The sequence below is a fragment of the Temnothorax nylanderi genome, unplaced genomic scaffold (assembly GCF_030848795.1).
Source record: "Temnothorax nylanderi isolate EJ_2023f unplaced genomic scaffold, tnyl_v1.0 TNYL_tig0675_pilon, whole genome shotgun sequence".
NCBI classification, from domain to species: domain Eukaryota; kingdom Metazoa; phylum Arthropoda; class Insecta; order Hymenoptera; family Formicidae; genus Temnothorax; species Temnothorax nylanderi.
The window spans coordinates 10001-29454 of NW_027249737.1; the positions used below are offsets into that span (position 1 = coordinate 10001).

The 19454-nt window shown below is 38.9% G+C and overlaps 2 protein-coding genes and 1 pseudogene across 2 annotated transcripts; all 3 read left to right on the forward strand.

The window, feature by feature from the left end:
• Positions 1 to 9109: 9109 nt before the first annotated feature.
• LOC139784774 (uncharacterized) lies at positions 9110 to 9898 on the forward strand. The gene has a single exon (XM_071723966.1). It carries the CDS (start codon positions 9110 to 9112, stop codon positions 9896 to 9898), a length of 789 nt encoding a protein of 262 aa, XP_071580067.1.
• Positions 9899 to 12400: 2502 nt separating this feature from the next.
• On the forward strand, positions 12401 to 13006 carry LOC139784775 (uncharacterized). Its single transcript, XM_071723967.1, has one exon. It carries the CDS (start codon positions 12401 to 12403, stop codon positions 13004 to 13006), a length of 606 nt encoding a protein of 201 aa, XP_071580068.1.
• Positions 13007 to 13022: 16 nt separating this feature from the next.
• On the forward strand, positions 13023 to 16673 carry LOC139784776 (uncharacterized; annotated as a pseudogene).
• The last annotated feature ends 2781 nt before the right edge of the window (positions 16674 to 19454 follow it).

The following is a 19454-nucleotide window of genomic DNA, read 5'->3' on the forward strand; positions in this document are numbered from 1 at the left end:
ATACAATTCTTTGAAATGCGGTCAATTATTTCCGGAAAAATCGAAAAAATTAAAAAAAAACCAGTTTCCAGAAAATCGGTAGCAAAAAAACTATGCACATTATGATACTCCCCGGGAAATTCTACCCCTGTTTCATATACAATTCCTTAAGATTCGGTAAATTAATACCCGAAAAATTCTCGTAAAATTTGAAAAAATTTCAGAACCGGTTTCCAAAAAGATCGGTAACGAAAAATTAACCACGACATTTTCATCCCCGGGAAATTCTACCCCTATTTCATATACTTTTGGTAAAAATTTGGTCCACTAACGAATGAGTAGTTCGCGTACATACATACAGACAGACAGACGGACGTGACTTATATATATAGATATATATCAGAGAAATGTCACTTTCACTTTTTCGACACTGGCGGCTAGCGGCGTTAGTATCGCAGTGCAGTGCAGTGCAGACAGTGCGTTTAGCGCGCTGTCATCAGTCAGTTCATCAGTTAACCTATTCTCGAGAGACACGGTAGTACGCGCGGAGCGAGACCGACCGTGACTCTTTACGCGACGCGACGATTAATTCAAGGTAATTGTTTTATGTAATTATCCTATAATTAATTATCTTATTCTATATATTACTGTTACTTATTTTACTGTTTACACTACGTTTACGTGAGTGTTTACATAGGTTAATAACCTATTATATTTATTTATATATTGACGGCAGGGAGCTGATACTGAGATCAAGGAGTCAAGGAGCCTGTTCACACGAGGCGTTTCTGCCGCGCGATTGCGGCCGCGCGTTAACGTTTGCACGAGCCGCACGCTGTCGCGAGGTAAGGTGCGACAACACGCGTACGCGAAACGGCAGTAACACCGTAATCGTGCCGGCGATATACTGAAAATTGAATTGCTTATCTGGAGATTTCGTATCCTTACATCGTATTACCACCGCTGCCGGAAAAGAAGGTTCTCTACGCTTGGCAGAAAGTGACGACTGACACGTTCGATCCCGACTTCGTTGATCGCAGAAGAGCTGGAGGAGTACTCGAGGTACGTTTCCGATTTGCAATTATAAAAGTATCGTGCGATGAATGTTGTACCCAATTATAACCCCAAATGAGGTTGTGCACGTTGCTAGTAACGCTGTCTGTAAAAATTTGCGTGAAAGATTATTGATGTAATATAAAAATAAATTACACAATATGTATGTTTATTGTTCCCGAAACGAGTTACGATCTCATATTCTTCTAAAGCCTACCCTCATGTTCTTTTACTCAAAACCATTTTGACTTTTTAATCAGCTTGTAAACCGAATTATAAGGCCTGTTTTTTTTTATCGGGCTGACACTTTCTTCCTCATTTTTCCCAAATTTTAAATATATATTATTTTTAATGTGAGTGTATATTAGTGTAACAATAAGAAACAGACCTATAACATGGGATGAATGTTGAAACCAAATTTGAGGCGAGTTAATCGTTTCTACAAAGAACAATGTATCATTCCATGTGATAAATATAATCTTCAAATTTTATAATAATATCATATTACAATTATTTTAGGTTCCAGTATGGGTGTGAAATCTGTAGTGCTAGTAGGTGGGATGGACATGCATGCATAAGGAATAATACTCGAAAAGAAACCTCATATTATCATCGCTACACCTGGTAGATTAGTTGACCACTTGGAGAATACAAAAGGCTTCAATTTACGACAGTTAAAGTTTCTGGTAATTATAGGTAAATATGCAGAATTGTGGCTTCCTTACCGATTTCGTTAAACTTAGGCTTAATCGACGCGTTTTTGCGTGAAACGAAAGAATCTGGCAGAAAAAAGTGTCGCTCTGCCCCGCGAAGCGAGATATTAACAGTTAAAGTTGACGACTATCAGGTTATGAGACCTGTCATACCGACGAGATGTAGCGACTACGAACATGCCCTGTGGCCATATGCGCATGCTCAGTGGCCGCACGCGCATGCAAGAGGTCACGTGACAACTGTTTGGTTGGTAAGTCAGAAGTGTAACATAATTCGAAATGATATTCTTTCGGCGTATAGATTAGTGACGCGCTTTAAAAGTATTTAAGTGTTTAAAGCGCGTCAACTAACCTATGTAGGTTAGTGACGCGCTTTAAACACTTAAATACTACATAACCTACGTAACCTACATAGGTTAGTTGACGCGCTTTAAAAGTATTTAACTGTTTAATGATTTTCGTTAACGCAGGGCACACACACATGTGTGTATTTCCTGCTTTATAGAAGTTGTGATTTTCGTTAAAGCAGGGCACACACACACGTGTGTATTTCCTGCTTTATAGAAATTGTGATTTTCGTTAAAGCAGGGCACACACACATGTGTGTATTTCCTGCTTTATAGAAGTTGTGATTTTCGTTAAAGCAGGGCACACACACATGTGTGTATTTCCTGCTTTATAGAAGTTGTGATTTTCGTTAAAGCAGGGCACACACACAGTGTGTATTTCCTGCTTTATAGAAGTTGTGATTTTCGTTAAAACAGGGCACACACACACGTGTGTATTTCCTGCTTTATAGAAGTTGTGATTTTCGTTAAAGCAGGGCACACACACACGTGTGTATGCCCTGCTTTATAGAAGTTGTGATTTTCGTTAAAGCAGGGCACACACACGTGTGTATGCCCTGCTTTATAGAAGTTGTGACTTTCGTTAAAGCAGGGCACACACATGTATGCCCTGCTTAGGTTTTAGTGACGCGCTTTAAACACTTAAATACTTTTAAAGCGCGTCACTAATCTATACGCCGAAGGTGTGTCCTAAAATCAGTGAGGAGGCCAAGCCCCTCCCCCGCTCACACTTCTAGGTTCACTCACAACTTCTATAAAGCAGGGCATACACACGTGTGTGTGTGCCCTGCTTTAACGAAAATCACAACTTCTATAAAGCAGGAAATACACACCTGTGTGTGTGCCCTGCTTTAACGAAAATCATTAAACAGTTAAATATTTTTAAAGCGTGTCACTAATCTACATAGGTTAGTTGACGCGCTTTAAACACTTAAATACTTTTAAAGCGCGTCACTAATCTATACGCCGAAAAAATATCATTTTGAATTATGTTACACTTCTGACTTACCAACCAAACAGTTGTCACGTGACCTCTTACATGCGCGTGCGGCCCAGTGCGGCCACTGAGCATGCGCATATGGCCACAGGGCTTGTTCGTAGTCGCTACATCTCGTCGGTATGACAGGTCTCATAACCTGATAGTCGTCAACTTTAACTGTTAATATCTCGCCTCGCGGGGCAGAGCGACACTTTTTTCTGCCAGATTCTTTCGTTTCACGCAAAAACGCGTCGATTAAGCCTAAGTTTAACGAAATCGGTGAGGAAGCCACAATTCTGCATATTTACCTAATTATATAAGCATATGGATTTATTTTGACAATCATTACATTGATTCTAATCTCTCTCTCGTTTTATTCGCAAGGTGATGGACGAGCCAGACCGCATCTTGAACATGGATTTCGAGGTAGAGGTTGATAAAATTCTCAGAGTAATACCACGAGAAAGAAGGACGTTACTATTTTCAGCAACGATGATAAAGAAGGTGCAGAAGTTGCAACGTGCATCCTTACGCAATCCCGCGAAAGTTGAAGTGTCTACCAAGTATCAGACTGTAGAAAAACTGCAACAATATTACGTATTTATTCCAGTGAAATTCAAGGTACGAAATATAAACGATATAACTGGTAGTCACAAAAAGAAATATCAATCATCACAATTATTTTATTATTATTTTAGTACGATATACTCTTTATATTTATATGATAAAATTGCCATTTGAAATTAAGCATTTATTGAGACTCATAAGACTTTTCGATGTTCTTATTTTTGTATCGTAATTATAAGTCGTTGATTAAAGAAAACAACTTGTATAGATAAGTAAATGTGCTATTTGAATTAGCTAACTGAATCAATGTTTAATTATAACTGTCGCAAATATTTGTATTTTTGTGCAATTAGAAAGAAATTTCTTTTAAAAATTAAAATTTATCTTTTACGTAGCATGTTTCTCATTCGTATTATTCTTGAGTTAATTACTGAATTATATTCAATATTCTGAAATTTAGAATAAGTAGTTTATTCTTATCGTCTGAATATTTTTCCATTTAGGCTTGTGGTTAGCGCCGGTGTTGTACATCTCATTAGTATAGCATTAGTCGGCTGGGGCTCAGGCAGAGAAAAGGATGATCGTCTGGAACCAATACCTGCACTTGAAGAGAAAACAGCCGCAGCGATAATGTTATACTAAACATTATAATAGTGTTAAAATCGATGCAAGACTACGATTGAATTACGCTAACGTGCGTAATATCAAATTGATACTGTCTATATCAAGATTGAACGAAAATTATAGCTGATTGTGAGATTAAATAGCAATAGTGTTTTCGTTCATATTTGCCTAGATACAGTCCAGTTTTGCAACAGATATTGTGCAATTTAATATCGAATTAAAACGCAAATATAAACGTAGCAAGTATGTTTGAAGTGAAACGCGTTAATAAAAGACAATATTTCTCGTATGTGACGAATTAAGAGTTGGGATATGTATCACCCATGTGTGGCATATAATGTACATTTTGTCATGTTTTATGCATCGATATTATGTTAGTTCATAATAATATTCGTGATTTCAAAGCGACACTAATCGATTTACGAAATTTACGGAAAACGAGCATTTTATGTGTAACAATCAATTATTTATGATTGAAAGTTATGCGCTATTCGCTTTACATGGCATAAAAAGACGAGATTGAGCATGGAAAAACGTTTTATTATATAGCTTAATCTATACATTAGTCTTTTTTATCAATAAGGCCGCAATCTAGACAATTATCGTTTCAGACTTCGGTTAACAAATTTCTATCGTTGATTAGTATAAACATTCGTATATCGAGTTATCTCCTGATATATCTCGTAAATAATTAAAATCCATTTTTATATCCTTATTTAGCTATGTTTTTTCTTTTTTTTTTTACAAAGACGATTGTTTTGACTAGACTGGGCTCTTAAAAAAAAGAGAACGATAATATATATATTTCTACCTATAATCCAATTAGTTAGAGAATATTTAATAAGTAAGCGTGGCGTGCCTTTTCTTCGAGACTAAATACTTTTAACAATTATTTCTTGAGACTGTTATATCCATATAAAATGTACGATTTAATTCCGTGGCCGTGGCAAATCGTACATGGAACGTATCATGAAATGTAAATACAATAAAAAGTTTGCTCCTCGGGAGTATATATTTATTACAATGATATCGCGGGCGTAATAATAAAACAGCGAACAGGTCATAGAATGTGTTATAATCTTCGTACATACTTTATTTCCTTCATTACGTCGAGATCCTCGTCCTTATAATTTATTTCACATAAATGGTTTCATGCGTATAATATACAATAATCATTTGCTGTAGGTATGCGATGGGAAGAAAACGTACAGTAGGAAATTGTACAATTTTCCTCTTAAGGAAAGATGTGTGATAACACGCGAGATAATGTAAAAAAATTTAATGAAGGAGTAGGGTACAAGAGAATTTTATTGATATCTCTATCTTTTCTATATTTTTTCAACAGAAAGAAATTATTTATTGTATCGAAGGTATTAAAACTATTTATTGTATATTATCGAAGGTACGCTGCATTAATGTTGAGATTAATGCAATAATTGGTTATCCTTGGTATTTGTAGAATCAAAAGTAATAGTATAATTGTGTCGATTATGGTAGGCGTTATACACCGAAATAAGAAATAGTAAACTATGCAGCACAAGGGAGCGTTGATCGATTATTTTGTCAGTGCTATAAATATTTTAACTTGACATTGTTTTCTGCTGAACGCACCTGATGATGACATACATACATGATATCCGTTGATTATATAGACGCGCGCGCTATTTAACTTTAATATTTCACTGTTACTATTACACTATTAACCACACAACTGTCAAAATATGCCATGACAGCCGGTCATGAAGTAAGCACAAGAGAACCAATCCGCATTGCGGAAAAGCGACAATAATATTTCGATAGATTCGAGTATGGATGACATGCCCTTTTTAGAAGAGGATGCGTAACACTACAAAATGCATGATATCAGTACAAAATTACCTTTTTCAAAAAAGGTAAAAAAAGGGCGCCAAGTACACGCGTGGTTGTTACCTCGGAAAAAAACCAAGTGGTAGTATCATTAATTTTAAATGCAAAAATAAATAAAATCTATTCTAACCTAGGTGATAATAGCTTTAATTTTTCTTAACAAAATTATTAAAAACAGAAGTCGTTTTTGTTCGACCAAACTGGCCTAATAATTAATATATTTAAACTCACAACGTTTCGAAAAATTATCTCACAAAATTGTCTCACAAAAATTGTCTCACAAAATTGTCTGACAAAAATTGTCTCACAAAATTGTCTCACAAAAATTGTCTCACAAAATTGTCTCACAAAAATTGTCTCACAAAATTATTAAATTACAAAATTGTTACTTTATTCAATCCAAGTGACATCTACCTCGAAAAAACCAAAATAACAAGTGGTATCTATTAAAAAAAAAATATGTGAAATCTTTTAATACTGCGCCAATTACAAAGAGAGAATATATATATATATATAACTTAACAAAATTATTATTATATCACGAAATTGCGTTACCAAACTTAATCCAAGTGATATATATATTTCAAAAAAATATATGAAATCTTTAAATTACAACAACTACAAAGAGAATATATATATTGCTTTGAAAAATAATTGTAGTGCAACTACTCTTAAAAAATAAAACAAAATTGTGTTACCTAACTCAACCCAAGTGGTATGTATCTTTGTATTCCTGAGGATCTTTCTATCAACCCAAGTGGTAGTAGTTTTAATTCTCCTTGATAAAATTATAATATTACAAAGAATCATTTAATCATTTTAATCACAAAGAATTAAAAAGGTAACATTATAAAATAAAAATATTTAATTAAAATAAAATAAATAAATTTTTCTTGTAAAAAACTTGGCGCTGCTTTTTTAAGGTTAATCCAGACAAACTTGCATAGGTGCATAAGCATATGCATAAAAAGATGGATTGGTCTATTTCCTTTTGCACATATATCTGAACCAATCAATTTCTTACGCTTATGTTTATGCGCGATGCAAATTTGTCTGGATAGACTTTAAAAAAGCAGCGCCAAGTTTTTTACAAGAAAAATTTATTTATTTTATTTTAATTAAATATTTTTATTTTATAATGTTACCTCTTTAATTCTTTGTGATTAAAATGATTAAATGATTCTTTGTAATATTATAATTTTATCAAGGAGAATTAAAACTACTACCACTTGGGTTGATAGAAAGTTCCTCAGGAATACAAAGATACATACCACTTGGGTTGAGTTAGGTAACACAATTTTGTTTTATTTTTTAAGAGTAGTTGCACTACAATTATTTTTCAAAGCAATATATATATTCTCTTTGTAGTTGGCGTAATTTAAAGATTTCATATATATTTTTGAAATATATATATCACTTGGATTGAGTTTGGTAACGCAATTTCGTGATATAATAATAATTTTGTTAAGGTATATATATATATATATATTCTCTCTTTGTAATTGGCGCAGTATTAAAAGATTTCACATATTTTTTTTTTAATAGATACTGTGGCGGTCAGCTGTCCGCCACGACCACGCGACGGTGCGCACGCGACGCCGGCAGTATTACGGGAGGCGCGCGGCGCGGGCGACGGCACGATATCGATCGGCCGGACAGTTCGACGCGCGCCCGCTACGCGGCGCATCGCCGGCGGATTTACTCGTAAGAAAAGTTTGACATCGACTGCTATATAAAGGGCAGCTCAGCGGGGCTTCTCCAGCTTTCCTCGAGTCAGCCAGTCAGGGCGTGCTCACTACCAGGGCCCCTGACATAACTCTCTTTTGACAGGGTGTGCTCACTACCAGGGCCCCTGACATTCGGAGTGTGCTCTTCAGGGCCTCCGTTTGATACGAAGCGCGCTCCTTCTGGGGCCTTTGTTTATACCTGCTTTGCAGGGCGTTAACTTGCTGCGGTAAGAGTCAACCGACACCCTGCCGCGGAAAGGTTTTCGGGGTCATAGTGACCCAGCCCGTCGGGCAACACCGAATCCGGTGGAGACCAAGGCGCTGCCTTCTCCAACTCCGATTCCTGCTCCTGCTCCTGAGGGTATTCCGAAGAATCCTTCCCTGATCTCTAAGGTAGAGATTCCATCGTGGAAGCTTATTCCGAAGACCAAGACGACGTGGAGGTTTACCCCGATTGCAAACTGGGGTCATACTGACCCGGCCCGTCGGGCGACATTGAAATCGGTGGTAGCCAAGGTTCCATCTACTCCAACTCCAATTCCGGCTCCGACTCCTGAGGATAAACCAAAGAGTCCTAACCTATTTTCTGAGGAAGAGACTCCACCGTGGAAGCTTATCCCAATCACCATTTCGGCTCCTAAGTTCAAGACGAGGTGGAAGTTTATCCCGGTTACCATTCCGGTCACTGAGCCGGTTATCAAGATAAAAGATCCACTTCCGTTCTCCAAGGTAGAGACATTACTACCTTGGAAGCTACAACTCGTCGATTTACCTATCCAAGTGTCTCATATTCCTAACACGAGCGAATCTGGGAATTCTGTAGCAACACAGACGGATTTTATTTTCAAGACTCCTCCACGACCTCGACTTCCTCGGGCCCGATTTAGTCCCATTCCGTCTACTCCAAGAGGCAAGCCAGGGACTCCCGGACAAAACCTTATTATCCCGCGGAAGATTAGTTTCAAGACGAAGAGGTCCCTAACATTCTAAAAACACATTTAGAATGAGAATATTAAACTACACACTAATAACTTATATTGATACACACGCGACCACCTACTTATACATATTAAATAAATATTTTATCTGTACATAGAGCATGAATAAATAGAGCGAGATTTTACATAATTGAAAAAGATTCGTTATTGTGGGAATCGACGCACCTTCACCCGATATCCTACCACCACAAATTGGTGACCCCGACGCTCGCTCTATTTCGCTCTAATAATAGTAATATACATAAACAAATTAACAATGACGGACACACAAGGAGGAAACTCAGAAGAACGATCGCAGATCAACAGAGTGGCTTTAAAAGTACCTCCTTTCTGGACGGACGAGCCTGAATTATGGTTCGCACAACTCGAAAGCCAATTTACACTGGGAAGCATAACGCAAGACAGTACTAAATATGCTTACGTCTTGTCACATATAGAGACTAAGCAGGCCAGAGAAATTAAGGATCTGATAACGAGGCCTCCTGAAAAAAATAAATATGAGAGTATCAAGAAGGCATTAATACAACGCCTATCAATCTCTCAGGAACAACAAATCCGCCAGCTCTTAGAGCTCAAAGAGATGGGCGATCGAAGACCTTCTCAATTCTTACGGCATCTACAGGCCTTGGCCAGCACGGCCATTCCGGAGCAGCTCCTGCGTACATTATGGATAGGCAGATTGCCATCCCAATTACAGGCTATTTTGGCCACACGGAACGCTGACAACTTAGAAGACGTAGCCGAGCAGGCAGACCGAATTCATGAAGTTACCTGCAGAGCTGTGACAGTCGCCAGTATGCAGTCGGCAACAAGCTCATCAATAGAAAATCAAATCGCTGAACTAAATAAAAAGTTCGAAAAATTAGAGAGCCGACTGTCTTACTCTAAAAACAGAAGCAACAAGCGCAATCGTTCCAGGAGTCATTCCAGAAAAGGCCAAAAAGAAGAAAAGGAAGCAGACATTTGCTACTTCCACCGACGGTTTAAGGAGAAGGCTCGGAAATGCACACAGCCGTGCAACTTCAAGAAGGCACTGGAAAACTAACCGGGCAGTCGTTGTCAGCGGCAAACGGCCTTTGCCCGAACCCCATGCCGCTTATTTGTCACTGACCGCAGCACGAAGATTCGATATCTCATCGATACCGGCTCCGATGTCAGCGTATACCCTCGCTCGTTGGTACGAACACGACGCTGACACGAGAGAGCTATTCGCGGCTAATGGATCCAACATTAAAACATACGGAGATCTCACAATACAGCCTGATCTCGGTCTACGCCGTGCATTTCCGTGGCGATTCGTCGTCGCAGACGTAACTACGCCAATAATTGGATCCGACTTCCTGGCTCATTTCCATCTGCTCCCGGACGTAAAAGAGGGACAGCTGGTTGATGCGAAAACAGGACTCAAAGCAAACGGGACGGCAAATAGAGACACGTTACCGTCAGTTAAAGCTGTCATGGGAGACACCCCCTTTCATCAATTGCTGGCTCGATTTCCCGGTATCACAAGGACTACGGGAACGCACCGGCAAAAGCAGCCTCACTCAACGATGCATTACATCAAGACCACACCAGGACCTCCAGAAGCATGTCGACCACGAAGGTTGGCACCCGACAAATTAAAAGCAGCCAAAGCAGAGTTTGATCTACTTCTTGAAGAAGGAATTATTCGACCGTCTAAAAGCCCTTGGGCCTCACCGCTACACATGGCCCCTAAGAAAGGAAACTCCTGGAGATCCTGCGGGGATTATAGAAAGGTGAACTCTCGGACTGAGCCTGACCTATATCCAATATCTCACATAAAAGATTTCAGCCATTCCCTGAGCGAAAAGAAATTTTTTTCAACTTTGGATTTAGTCAGAGCTTACAATCAAATCCCGGTTCACCCAGACGACATCCCCAAAACAGCCATTATCACGCCATTCGGGCTATTCGAGTACTTATATATGCCTTTCGGATTACGGAACGCAGCACAGACCTTCCAGAGATTTATAAACGAGGTCTTGCGTGGCTTGGACTACTGCTACGCATACATAGACGATATCATAATCGCCTCCGCAACGAAAGAAGAGCATCTAAAACATTTAGAAGAAGTATTTCGTCGTCTTGAAGCGTATGGCGTCCAACTAAATCCGGCCAAATGTGTTTTGGGAGCTTCACAGGTGAAGTTTCTCGGATACCTCGTATCAGCAGAAGGCACTCGCCCATTGCCTGAAAAAGTCCAAGCTATACGCGACTTTAAGAAGCCAGAAAATATCAAGCAGTTTAGACAATTCCTGGGAACCTTGAACTTTTACCGAAGGTTCATACCGGAGGCTGCAAAAGACCAAGCCACGTTACATGATGTCTTACGAGGTCCTAAAGCAAAAGGAAAAACTCCAATCGAGTGGACTCAGCAGCTCAAGCAAGCTTTTCAGAGATGCAAGGATAGCCTCTCGAAAGCTACGCTCTTAGCACATCCCATAACTGAAGCCAAGCTCACGTTGACTACAGATGCTTCAGACACAGCACTCGGGGCAGTGGTTCAGCAAGAAACAGACAACGGATGGCAGCCATTAGCATTTATGAGCAAGAAGCTTAATCCAGCGCAGCGAAAATACAGCCCGTATGACAGAGAGCTTCTAGCCATCTATACGGCAGTAAAATATTTCCGGCATCTACTAGAAGGACGGAAATTTACCATTTTCACGGACCATAAGCCCTTGATATACGCTTTTCAACAAGATCTGTTGCGCAGCTCTCCTCGACAAGCAAGGCATCTGGACTTTGTTGGGCAATTCTCAACGGACATTCAACACGTGGCTGGAAAAGACAACGTAGTTGCAGACACGCTATCCCGCGTTGAAGCAATTGAGAAAGCACCGGACTTCGTAGGATTGGCAAAATCGCAGCAGGAAGACCCGGAATTAAAGCAGTTATTAGATGGCAGCATCCAGTCATCACTAAAATTAACAAAAATACAAATACCTGGCACAACAACAGAATTGTATTGTGACACTTCGACACCAGTCGCACGCCCCTACGTGACAGAGCCATATAGACGGCAGGCTTTTCAGAGCCTTTTCATAAGCCCAGGCTTATCACATCCAGGGATAAAGGCTACGGCAAGATTGGTCAGACAAAAATACATAGGGCCAAACATACAAAACGACTGTCGAAAATGGGCTCAAGCATGCCTTCAGTGTCAGAGAGCCAAGGTATACAAGCACACGGTCTCGCCAACAGGAAACTTCCTAGGACCTACCAAACGTTTTCAACATGTTCACATGGACATAGTGGGACCCATGCCGACATCCCAGGGCTACAAATACTGCTTAACCATCATTGATCGTTTACAAGGTGGCCAGAAGCAATACCCGTCGACGACATCACCGCAGAAACTGTGGCAAGACAGTTTTTTAACAATTGGATAGCCAGATATGGCACACCAGCACGAGTTACAACGGACCAAGGACGGCAATTTGAATCCGAACTGTTCAAAAAACTCACAAAACTAACGGGTTCAGCACACCTTCGCACCACGGCGTATCATCCACAAGCAAACGGCATGATCGAAAGATTCCACCGGCAGTTGAAAACAGCCATTAAAAGTCACCAGACGGAAGAATGGGCAGAATTTCTACCAGTGATCCTGATGGGCATTAGAGCAGCATGGAAGGAGGACCTGCAGGCGACACCGGCTGAAATGGTCTTCGGAGAATCAATCCGATTACCCGGACAATTCCTCGAAGAGACCTGCGCAAAGTTTGTCGACACGGAAGGTTTCGCAGCACGATTGAATAAAATTATGAGAAACCTGCAGCCAAAACTAAAAAGACACGGAGAGAAAGCTACGTTTACGTATAAAGACTTGACTACAACGCAACAAGTATTTCTACGTCACGACGCACCAACAGGAGCTTTGCAACCACCATACGATGGACCATTCAAAGTTCTAAACAGAGGAGAGAAGACCTTCAAGATCTGCGTCAATGGACGACCTGTCAACGTGTCAATCGATAGATTGAAACCCGCCTACATTCTGGAGCGAGAAGAACCGGAACCAGCTCAGCCGTCAACAGAAACCACACAAACTCCCAAAGAGCCGCAGCAGCAGCAACGGACGAGAAGCGGACGAATATCACGTCCACCAGTCTGTTTCCAGGAACTCTAAAACAACCAAGGGGGTTATGTGGCGGTCAGCTGTCCGCCACGACCACGCGACGGTGCGCACGCGACGCCGGCAGTATTACGGGAGGCGCGCGGCGCGGGCGACGGCACGATATCGATCGGCCGGACAGTTCGACGCGCGCCCGCTACGCGGCGCATCGCCGGCGGATTTACTCGTAAGAAAAGTTCGACATCGACTGCTATATAAAGAGCAGCTCAGCGGGGCTTCTCCAGCTTTCCTCGAGTCAGCCAGTCAGGGCGTGCTCACTACCAGGGCCCCTGACATAACTCTCTTTTGACAGGGTGTGCTCACTACCAGGGCCCCTGACATTCGGAGTGTGCTCTTCAGGGCCTCCGTTTGATACGAAGCGCGCTCCTTCTGGGGCCTTCGTTTATACCTGCTTTGCAGGGCGTTAACTTGCTGCGGTAAGAGTCAACCGACACCCTGCCGCGGAAAGGTTTTCGGGGTCATAGTGACCCAGCCCGTCGGGCAACACCGAATCCGGTGGAGACCAAGGCGCTGCCTTCTCCAACTCCGATTCCTGCTCCTGCTCCTGAGGGTATTCCGAAGAATCCTTCCCTGATCTCTAAGGTAGAGATTCCATCGTGGAAACTTATTCCGAGGACCAAGACGACGTGGAGGTTTACCCCGATTGCCAACTGGGGTCATACTGACCCGGCCCGTCGGGCGACATTGAAATCGGTGGTAGCCAAGGTTCCATCTACTCCAACTCCAATTCCGGCTCCGACTCCTGAGGATAAACCAAAGAGTCCTAACCTATTTTCTGAGGAAGAGACTCCACCGTGGAAGCTTATCCCAATCACCATTTCGGCTCCTAAGTTCAAGACGAGGTGGAAGTTTATCCCGGTTACCATTCCGGTCACTGAGCCGGTTATCAAGATAAAAGATCCACTTCCGTTCTCCAAGGTAGAGACATTACTACCTTGGAAGCTACAACTCGTCGATTTACCTATCCAAGTGTCTCATATTCCTAACACGAGCGAATCTGGGAATTCTGTAGCAACACAGACGGATTTTATTTTCAAGACTCCTCCACGACCTCGACTTCCTCGGGCCCGATTCAGTCCCATTCCGTCTACTCCAAGAGGCAAGCCAGGGACTCCCGGACGAAACCTTATTATCCCGCGGAAGATTAGTTTCAAGACGAAGAGGTCCCTAACATTCTAAAAACACATTTAGAATGAGAATATTACACTACATACTAATAACTTATATTGATACACACGACCACCTACTTATACATATTAAAGAAATATTTTATCTGTACATAGAGCATGAATAAATAGAGCGAGATTTTACATAATTGAAAAAAATTCGTTATTGTGGGAATCGACGCACCTTCACCCGATATCCTACCACCACAGATACCATTTGTTATTTAGGTTTTTTCGAGGTAGATATCACTTGGATTGAATAAAGTAACAATTTTGTAATTTAATAATTTTGTGAGACAATTTTTGTGAGACAATTTTGTGAGACAATTTTTGTCAGACAATTTTGTGAGACAATTTTTGTCAGACAATTTTGTGAGACAATTTTTGTGAGACAATTTTGTGAGATAATTTTTCGAAACGTTGTGAGTTTAAATATATTAATTATTAGGCCAGTTGGGTTGAACAAAAACGACTTCTGTTTTTAATAATTTTGTTAAGAAAAATTAAAGCTATTATCACCTAGGTTAGAATAGATTTTATTTATTTTTGCATTTAAAATTAATGATACTACCACTTGGTTTTTTTCCGAGGTAACAACCACGCGTGTACTTGGCGCCCTTTTTTTACCTTTTTTGAAAAAGGTAATTTTGTACTGATTACATTAACTTTAATTATTTGTAATATTTCAGATACATATGAGAGTGGAATGACGAAAGTAAAGCTGGCTGAAAAGTTTTCGGATATTGATTCGTCTGATGTTGACAATACTTCCAAAAAAGGTCGTCGTATTACGTTGACAAAATCAGCTTAGTCCGATGAAGATGACAGTGATGATTGGCAAAATAATTTACCTCCCCCGCCAAAAAAACCTGTTTCGAAAACGTTGTCCATAATAAATTCCAAAAATAATAAGCCAATGGACGATTCATTGCCTTTGAAAAATGGAGCCACGCGAAAGAACAGCAATGTTAATACATTACAATCTGTGCAAGATATTTCGAAAAAGCAATCCACTGAAGCAAGCGTGTCAAAAGACAATAATAGTGCAATATCTGTAAAGGATATTGGTATCTAAAATATATTTGTCTATGATAACATGAACGTTTGATCTTTTTATACTTTATCGCGTTATGCGACTTTGGTTTTTAATAGTATATTTCATTAATATTTTAGAATTGAAAAAAGAATTATTACGAAGATGGAATAAAATAGACAAGAAGTTAGATTGTATTGATGAGAGGCTGAAAAGCCTCGAAGAAAGATTAGAGAATGGAATCAGTAATAAATCTAAAGACTACTTTGATATTACAGAAATTGTATCTTTTCCTTTAAAAACTAAAGAAGCCCTGGACAAGTTGGATTTGGATCTTCAAGATGCCGATTTCTATAAAAACATGGTAAGATAGATAGATATATATGATATAATAGATATTTTATTGCAACATTTTTATTTCATAAAATTTTGAATACAAATTCTGTATCAGTCATTATCACGAATAAAATGTTTATTATTTTATATTTGTACTTTTTAGATAAATTTCATGAAACATTTAGGTGGCAAAACTTATCACGAAATGACAACTATTATTCTAAAACATACAATTAGTAATTTCCTTTCCACTCTGTACTGCTGGAATGGAAAAGATGGAAAAAAAGAAGCATTCAAAGATTTATTAATAGCCAAGTGCATAAAACGTAAGTTAAACTATAGCGACAATTTTTTTGTAAAAATGCATGATTATTTATAAAAAATATAACTATAAATTTTTGCGAAAATTTAGATGTTTTTAATATATTTTTATAATTTCTTATAAAAATATATTAAAAGCATCTAAATTTCCGCAATATATCTTTATTCATTTTCAGAAATTTTTACATAAATTTGTTATGATTGTACAGGGTGTTTAAAAAGTTCCAGGTCAGCAATAAGATACCTCTAAAATGTCTCATTTTTTAGATATCTTGACGATCTAGAACTTTTTAAATACTTTGTATATTAACATTTTTATAAAAAGCTTCGTACTTATTTATATAAATTGAAACCTTTTTACGAAAACGCATGATAATATATGTATTAAAATGTATTTTTGACAATAGAGTTTTATATTTTTTATAATAAAATGAGTTATACAAATTTATATATTTTTTTAGAAAATTTTTAAGCTAAATTTTAATGATTTCTCAATTCAGTAATTATTTATTTATGTGTTATTCATAGATTTTCAATCATTTAATTTCAAACAAATGATTATAACGATTATAAATCCTTATTTTAGAATGTGTCAATTCGAAATTCGAAACTGCAACTGATCAACAAATTGTGCAGATTATATCGAAATGGTTTGTGCAAGGAAAATTGCGACATGACAGAGATGAGTAAGTAAATATTAATGGAAAAAATGAGACATTTTTATTAAAGTTATTTATTACAATATTTTAAATTTAAATTTGTATATGTTTTCAGGGAACGATTGCAACGTAAACAACAAAAATAATGTTATACAAACGACTAATTAACGAGTGGCGTCACACAGACGTGAGAAAGTAATTAATTCCGACACTGATTAATTCCTAGAAATTGCTATTAGTTTCTCTCAGAGAGATCGGCGGTGAACAGCCATTTTCTCACCTGTCTCTTGCAACGACAGATAGCAGATTTTACCCTTTTAAGACGCACCCCATGTTTCCGTAACGCTTTTTTTGTATAGCTACCTAGAGCGACAGGTGGTGATCGCTCGACATTTTGAAAAATATATGTTCTTTATTTTTACTCCCAACTGTTCTTTATTTTTACTTATTTTATAAGATATAGAACATTTATGTATGTATTATAATTATATATTGAATAATCTATTTTAACACGTTGAGCACAATATAACCGCTGTTACTAATACGTACAAAGATAAAATATGAACATTTTTAAACGCATTTGTTTTACTGTGTGGCACTCAACATTAAATAAAGCCAGCCAGTTTTCATATATTAATATTCTTGAGAAATTTATTTGTATGTGTGAAATATATAGGTTCTATAACATTTTTTTCTAAAAAAAAGGTTTCTTTACGTATATTAATATACCATAAGTATACACTATAAATGTATTTTGTATATGTATATATTTTATATATGCAATATATAGTTTATTTACTGCTTTAATGTCGATCTGCAGTAAATATAATATAAAATTATTTTTAAATAAACTATTTTAAATTTATTTTAATGGTTTTGTTTTATTTCTGCAATATTCTACAAAGATTTCAGAATTATTTCAATAACCTTTCAGCAATGTTTCTGATATATTCCAAAAAGATTTCAGATTTATTTCAGTAACCTTTCAGCAAACATTCAGAAAGGTTTCAGGCATATTTCGGTAACCTTTCAACGCACTTTCAGAGAGGTTTTAAGTGCAAGAATCGCGGACATTTTGCTGTTCCAGAGCTGTCTCAGAGCTGTTGCAGAAACATTTTGCAATGTTTTTGAAATGTTTCAATATTATCGATGAAACATTTCTGAGATATCTCTGAAAGGTTTCTGTGCTGTATGGGCTTGCACAAAGAAATACTCGCATAAAGAAAAGAAACACAAAAAAATACAATGCACATAATATATAGACGCGTGTAAACGAAAAAAAAGTATCGTATTGACGAGTAAGTTAGAGAGGACGAGCGATCGTGGACTCGCTGCTTTTTCGGTCTACTAAATGTACCGACCGGCGCCATCGCTTTTACATCACGAACATTACATCTACTACGAAGGAACAAAAGGGTACTTTCTGGGGATATTTGGCACAGATTAAACGGAATTTTCAACCCGCGACACGAAAACAGAAGGAGTCAGAAGTAAATGGTTTGCGTATATATTTTTGCTCCTCTTCCCCTTTCTCCTCTTCCCCTTCCTCCTCTTCCCCTTTCTCCTCTACCCCTTCCTCTTGTGTATATGTGGCGGTTACGCCCTGCTCGTTGCCATCTCTTTGCTGTAACAAACAGAAATTTATTTTACAAATTTTTATTTACCATTTACTGTAATAAATTGTTGATTTTTTGTACTTACGTTTCGCTGAAGTTGAAGATGTTGGTGCTGGAGCCGGTGCCGATGCTGATGCTGATGCTGGTGCCAGTACCAGTGCCGATGCTGGTGCCGGTGTCTGTGCCGGTGCTGATGTCTGTGCCGGTGCTGGTGTCTGTGCCGGTGCTGGTGTGTGTGCCGGTGCTGGTGCCGGTACCTGTGCCTGTACCTGTGCCATTATCGCGGCGAGTTTTTGCGGTAAATTTTCGTTTTCGGCTTTCAACTCTGCCATTTCTGCATCTTGTACGGATATATCACCATCATTCATTTCCACATCTCCTGTATCGTTTGCCTAAAAAATAAAATAAAAAAGTATTATATTGCTGCCAAATGCATGCATTAATGGCGTTCCAATATTCATTGTCAGTACTGAATCTATCTATCTATATTTTACGTCATGTATATAATATTAGATTAAACTCACAAAGTTGACAGCGAATATCAGAACGTAGCCAGATGCATAAAAGATATCTCAAGAGACACGGTAGTGTCTCGCGCCAAGTACACGCGGAACGAGACTTTTTTATTACGCAACGCGACGAGTTGCGAGTACCCGAGATTTTGAGATTATTAAATGTATACTTACATTCATATTAAGTTCCTTAAATTTATCAAGATTTTCCATTCGCCGGTCGCGCGTTCGGCACTGTCGAATCTGGTTCGATCGAGGCAATTGCCTCCTCTCTCCTCGATGACGATCCTTCGGCGTCGTTGGCGTCGTCCTTGCCGTCCTCGCACCTTGCCGCGCCGTCCACAACCTCCGTTCTTTCTTGCTTCTCCTGCTGCTTTCCTTTCGTGGATTCCTTGATCGAAATCACGCAGTCCCTGCACTCCCTGCCCACGTCCTCGCGATTATTGTCACGGCGATAGATCCTTATTCCCGACTTGCACACTTTAAAGTCAAACACGCACACAGAAACCCTCGCGATCGTGGACTGACGTCGATGGCCGATGGCTACCGCGCTACCAATATGGCCGACTCGAGGCCGAGCGGACCCGCGCTCATGTAGCGCTAATAGATCGTTTTTTGTTTTTAAAGGTAGATTTATAAAGGCCGTAACCGTTGGTTTAAGCCGTAAACCCTAAGAAATTGACCAATGACAGTCGAATGTGAGAAGAATAATCGACTGTGATTAATTAATTTCTTAGGGTTTAATTACGGCTTAAATCAACAGTTACGGCCTTCATAAATCGGCCTTATCGTGCGATTT

Bases quoted from the DNA above. Each gene is read 5' to 3' on its own strand.
- LOC139784774 (XM_071723966.1), top strand. From the start codon at position 9,110: ATGACGGACACACAAGGAGGAAACTCAGAAGAACGATCGCAGATCAAC.
- LOC139784775 (XM_071723967.1), top strand. From the start codon at position 12,401: ATGATCGAAAGATTCCACCGGCAGTTGAAAACAGCCATTAAAAGTCAC.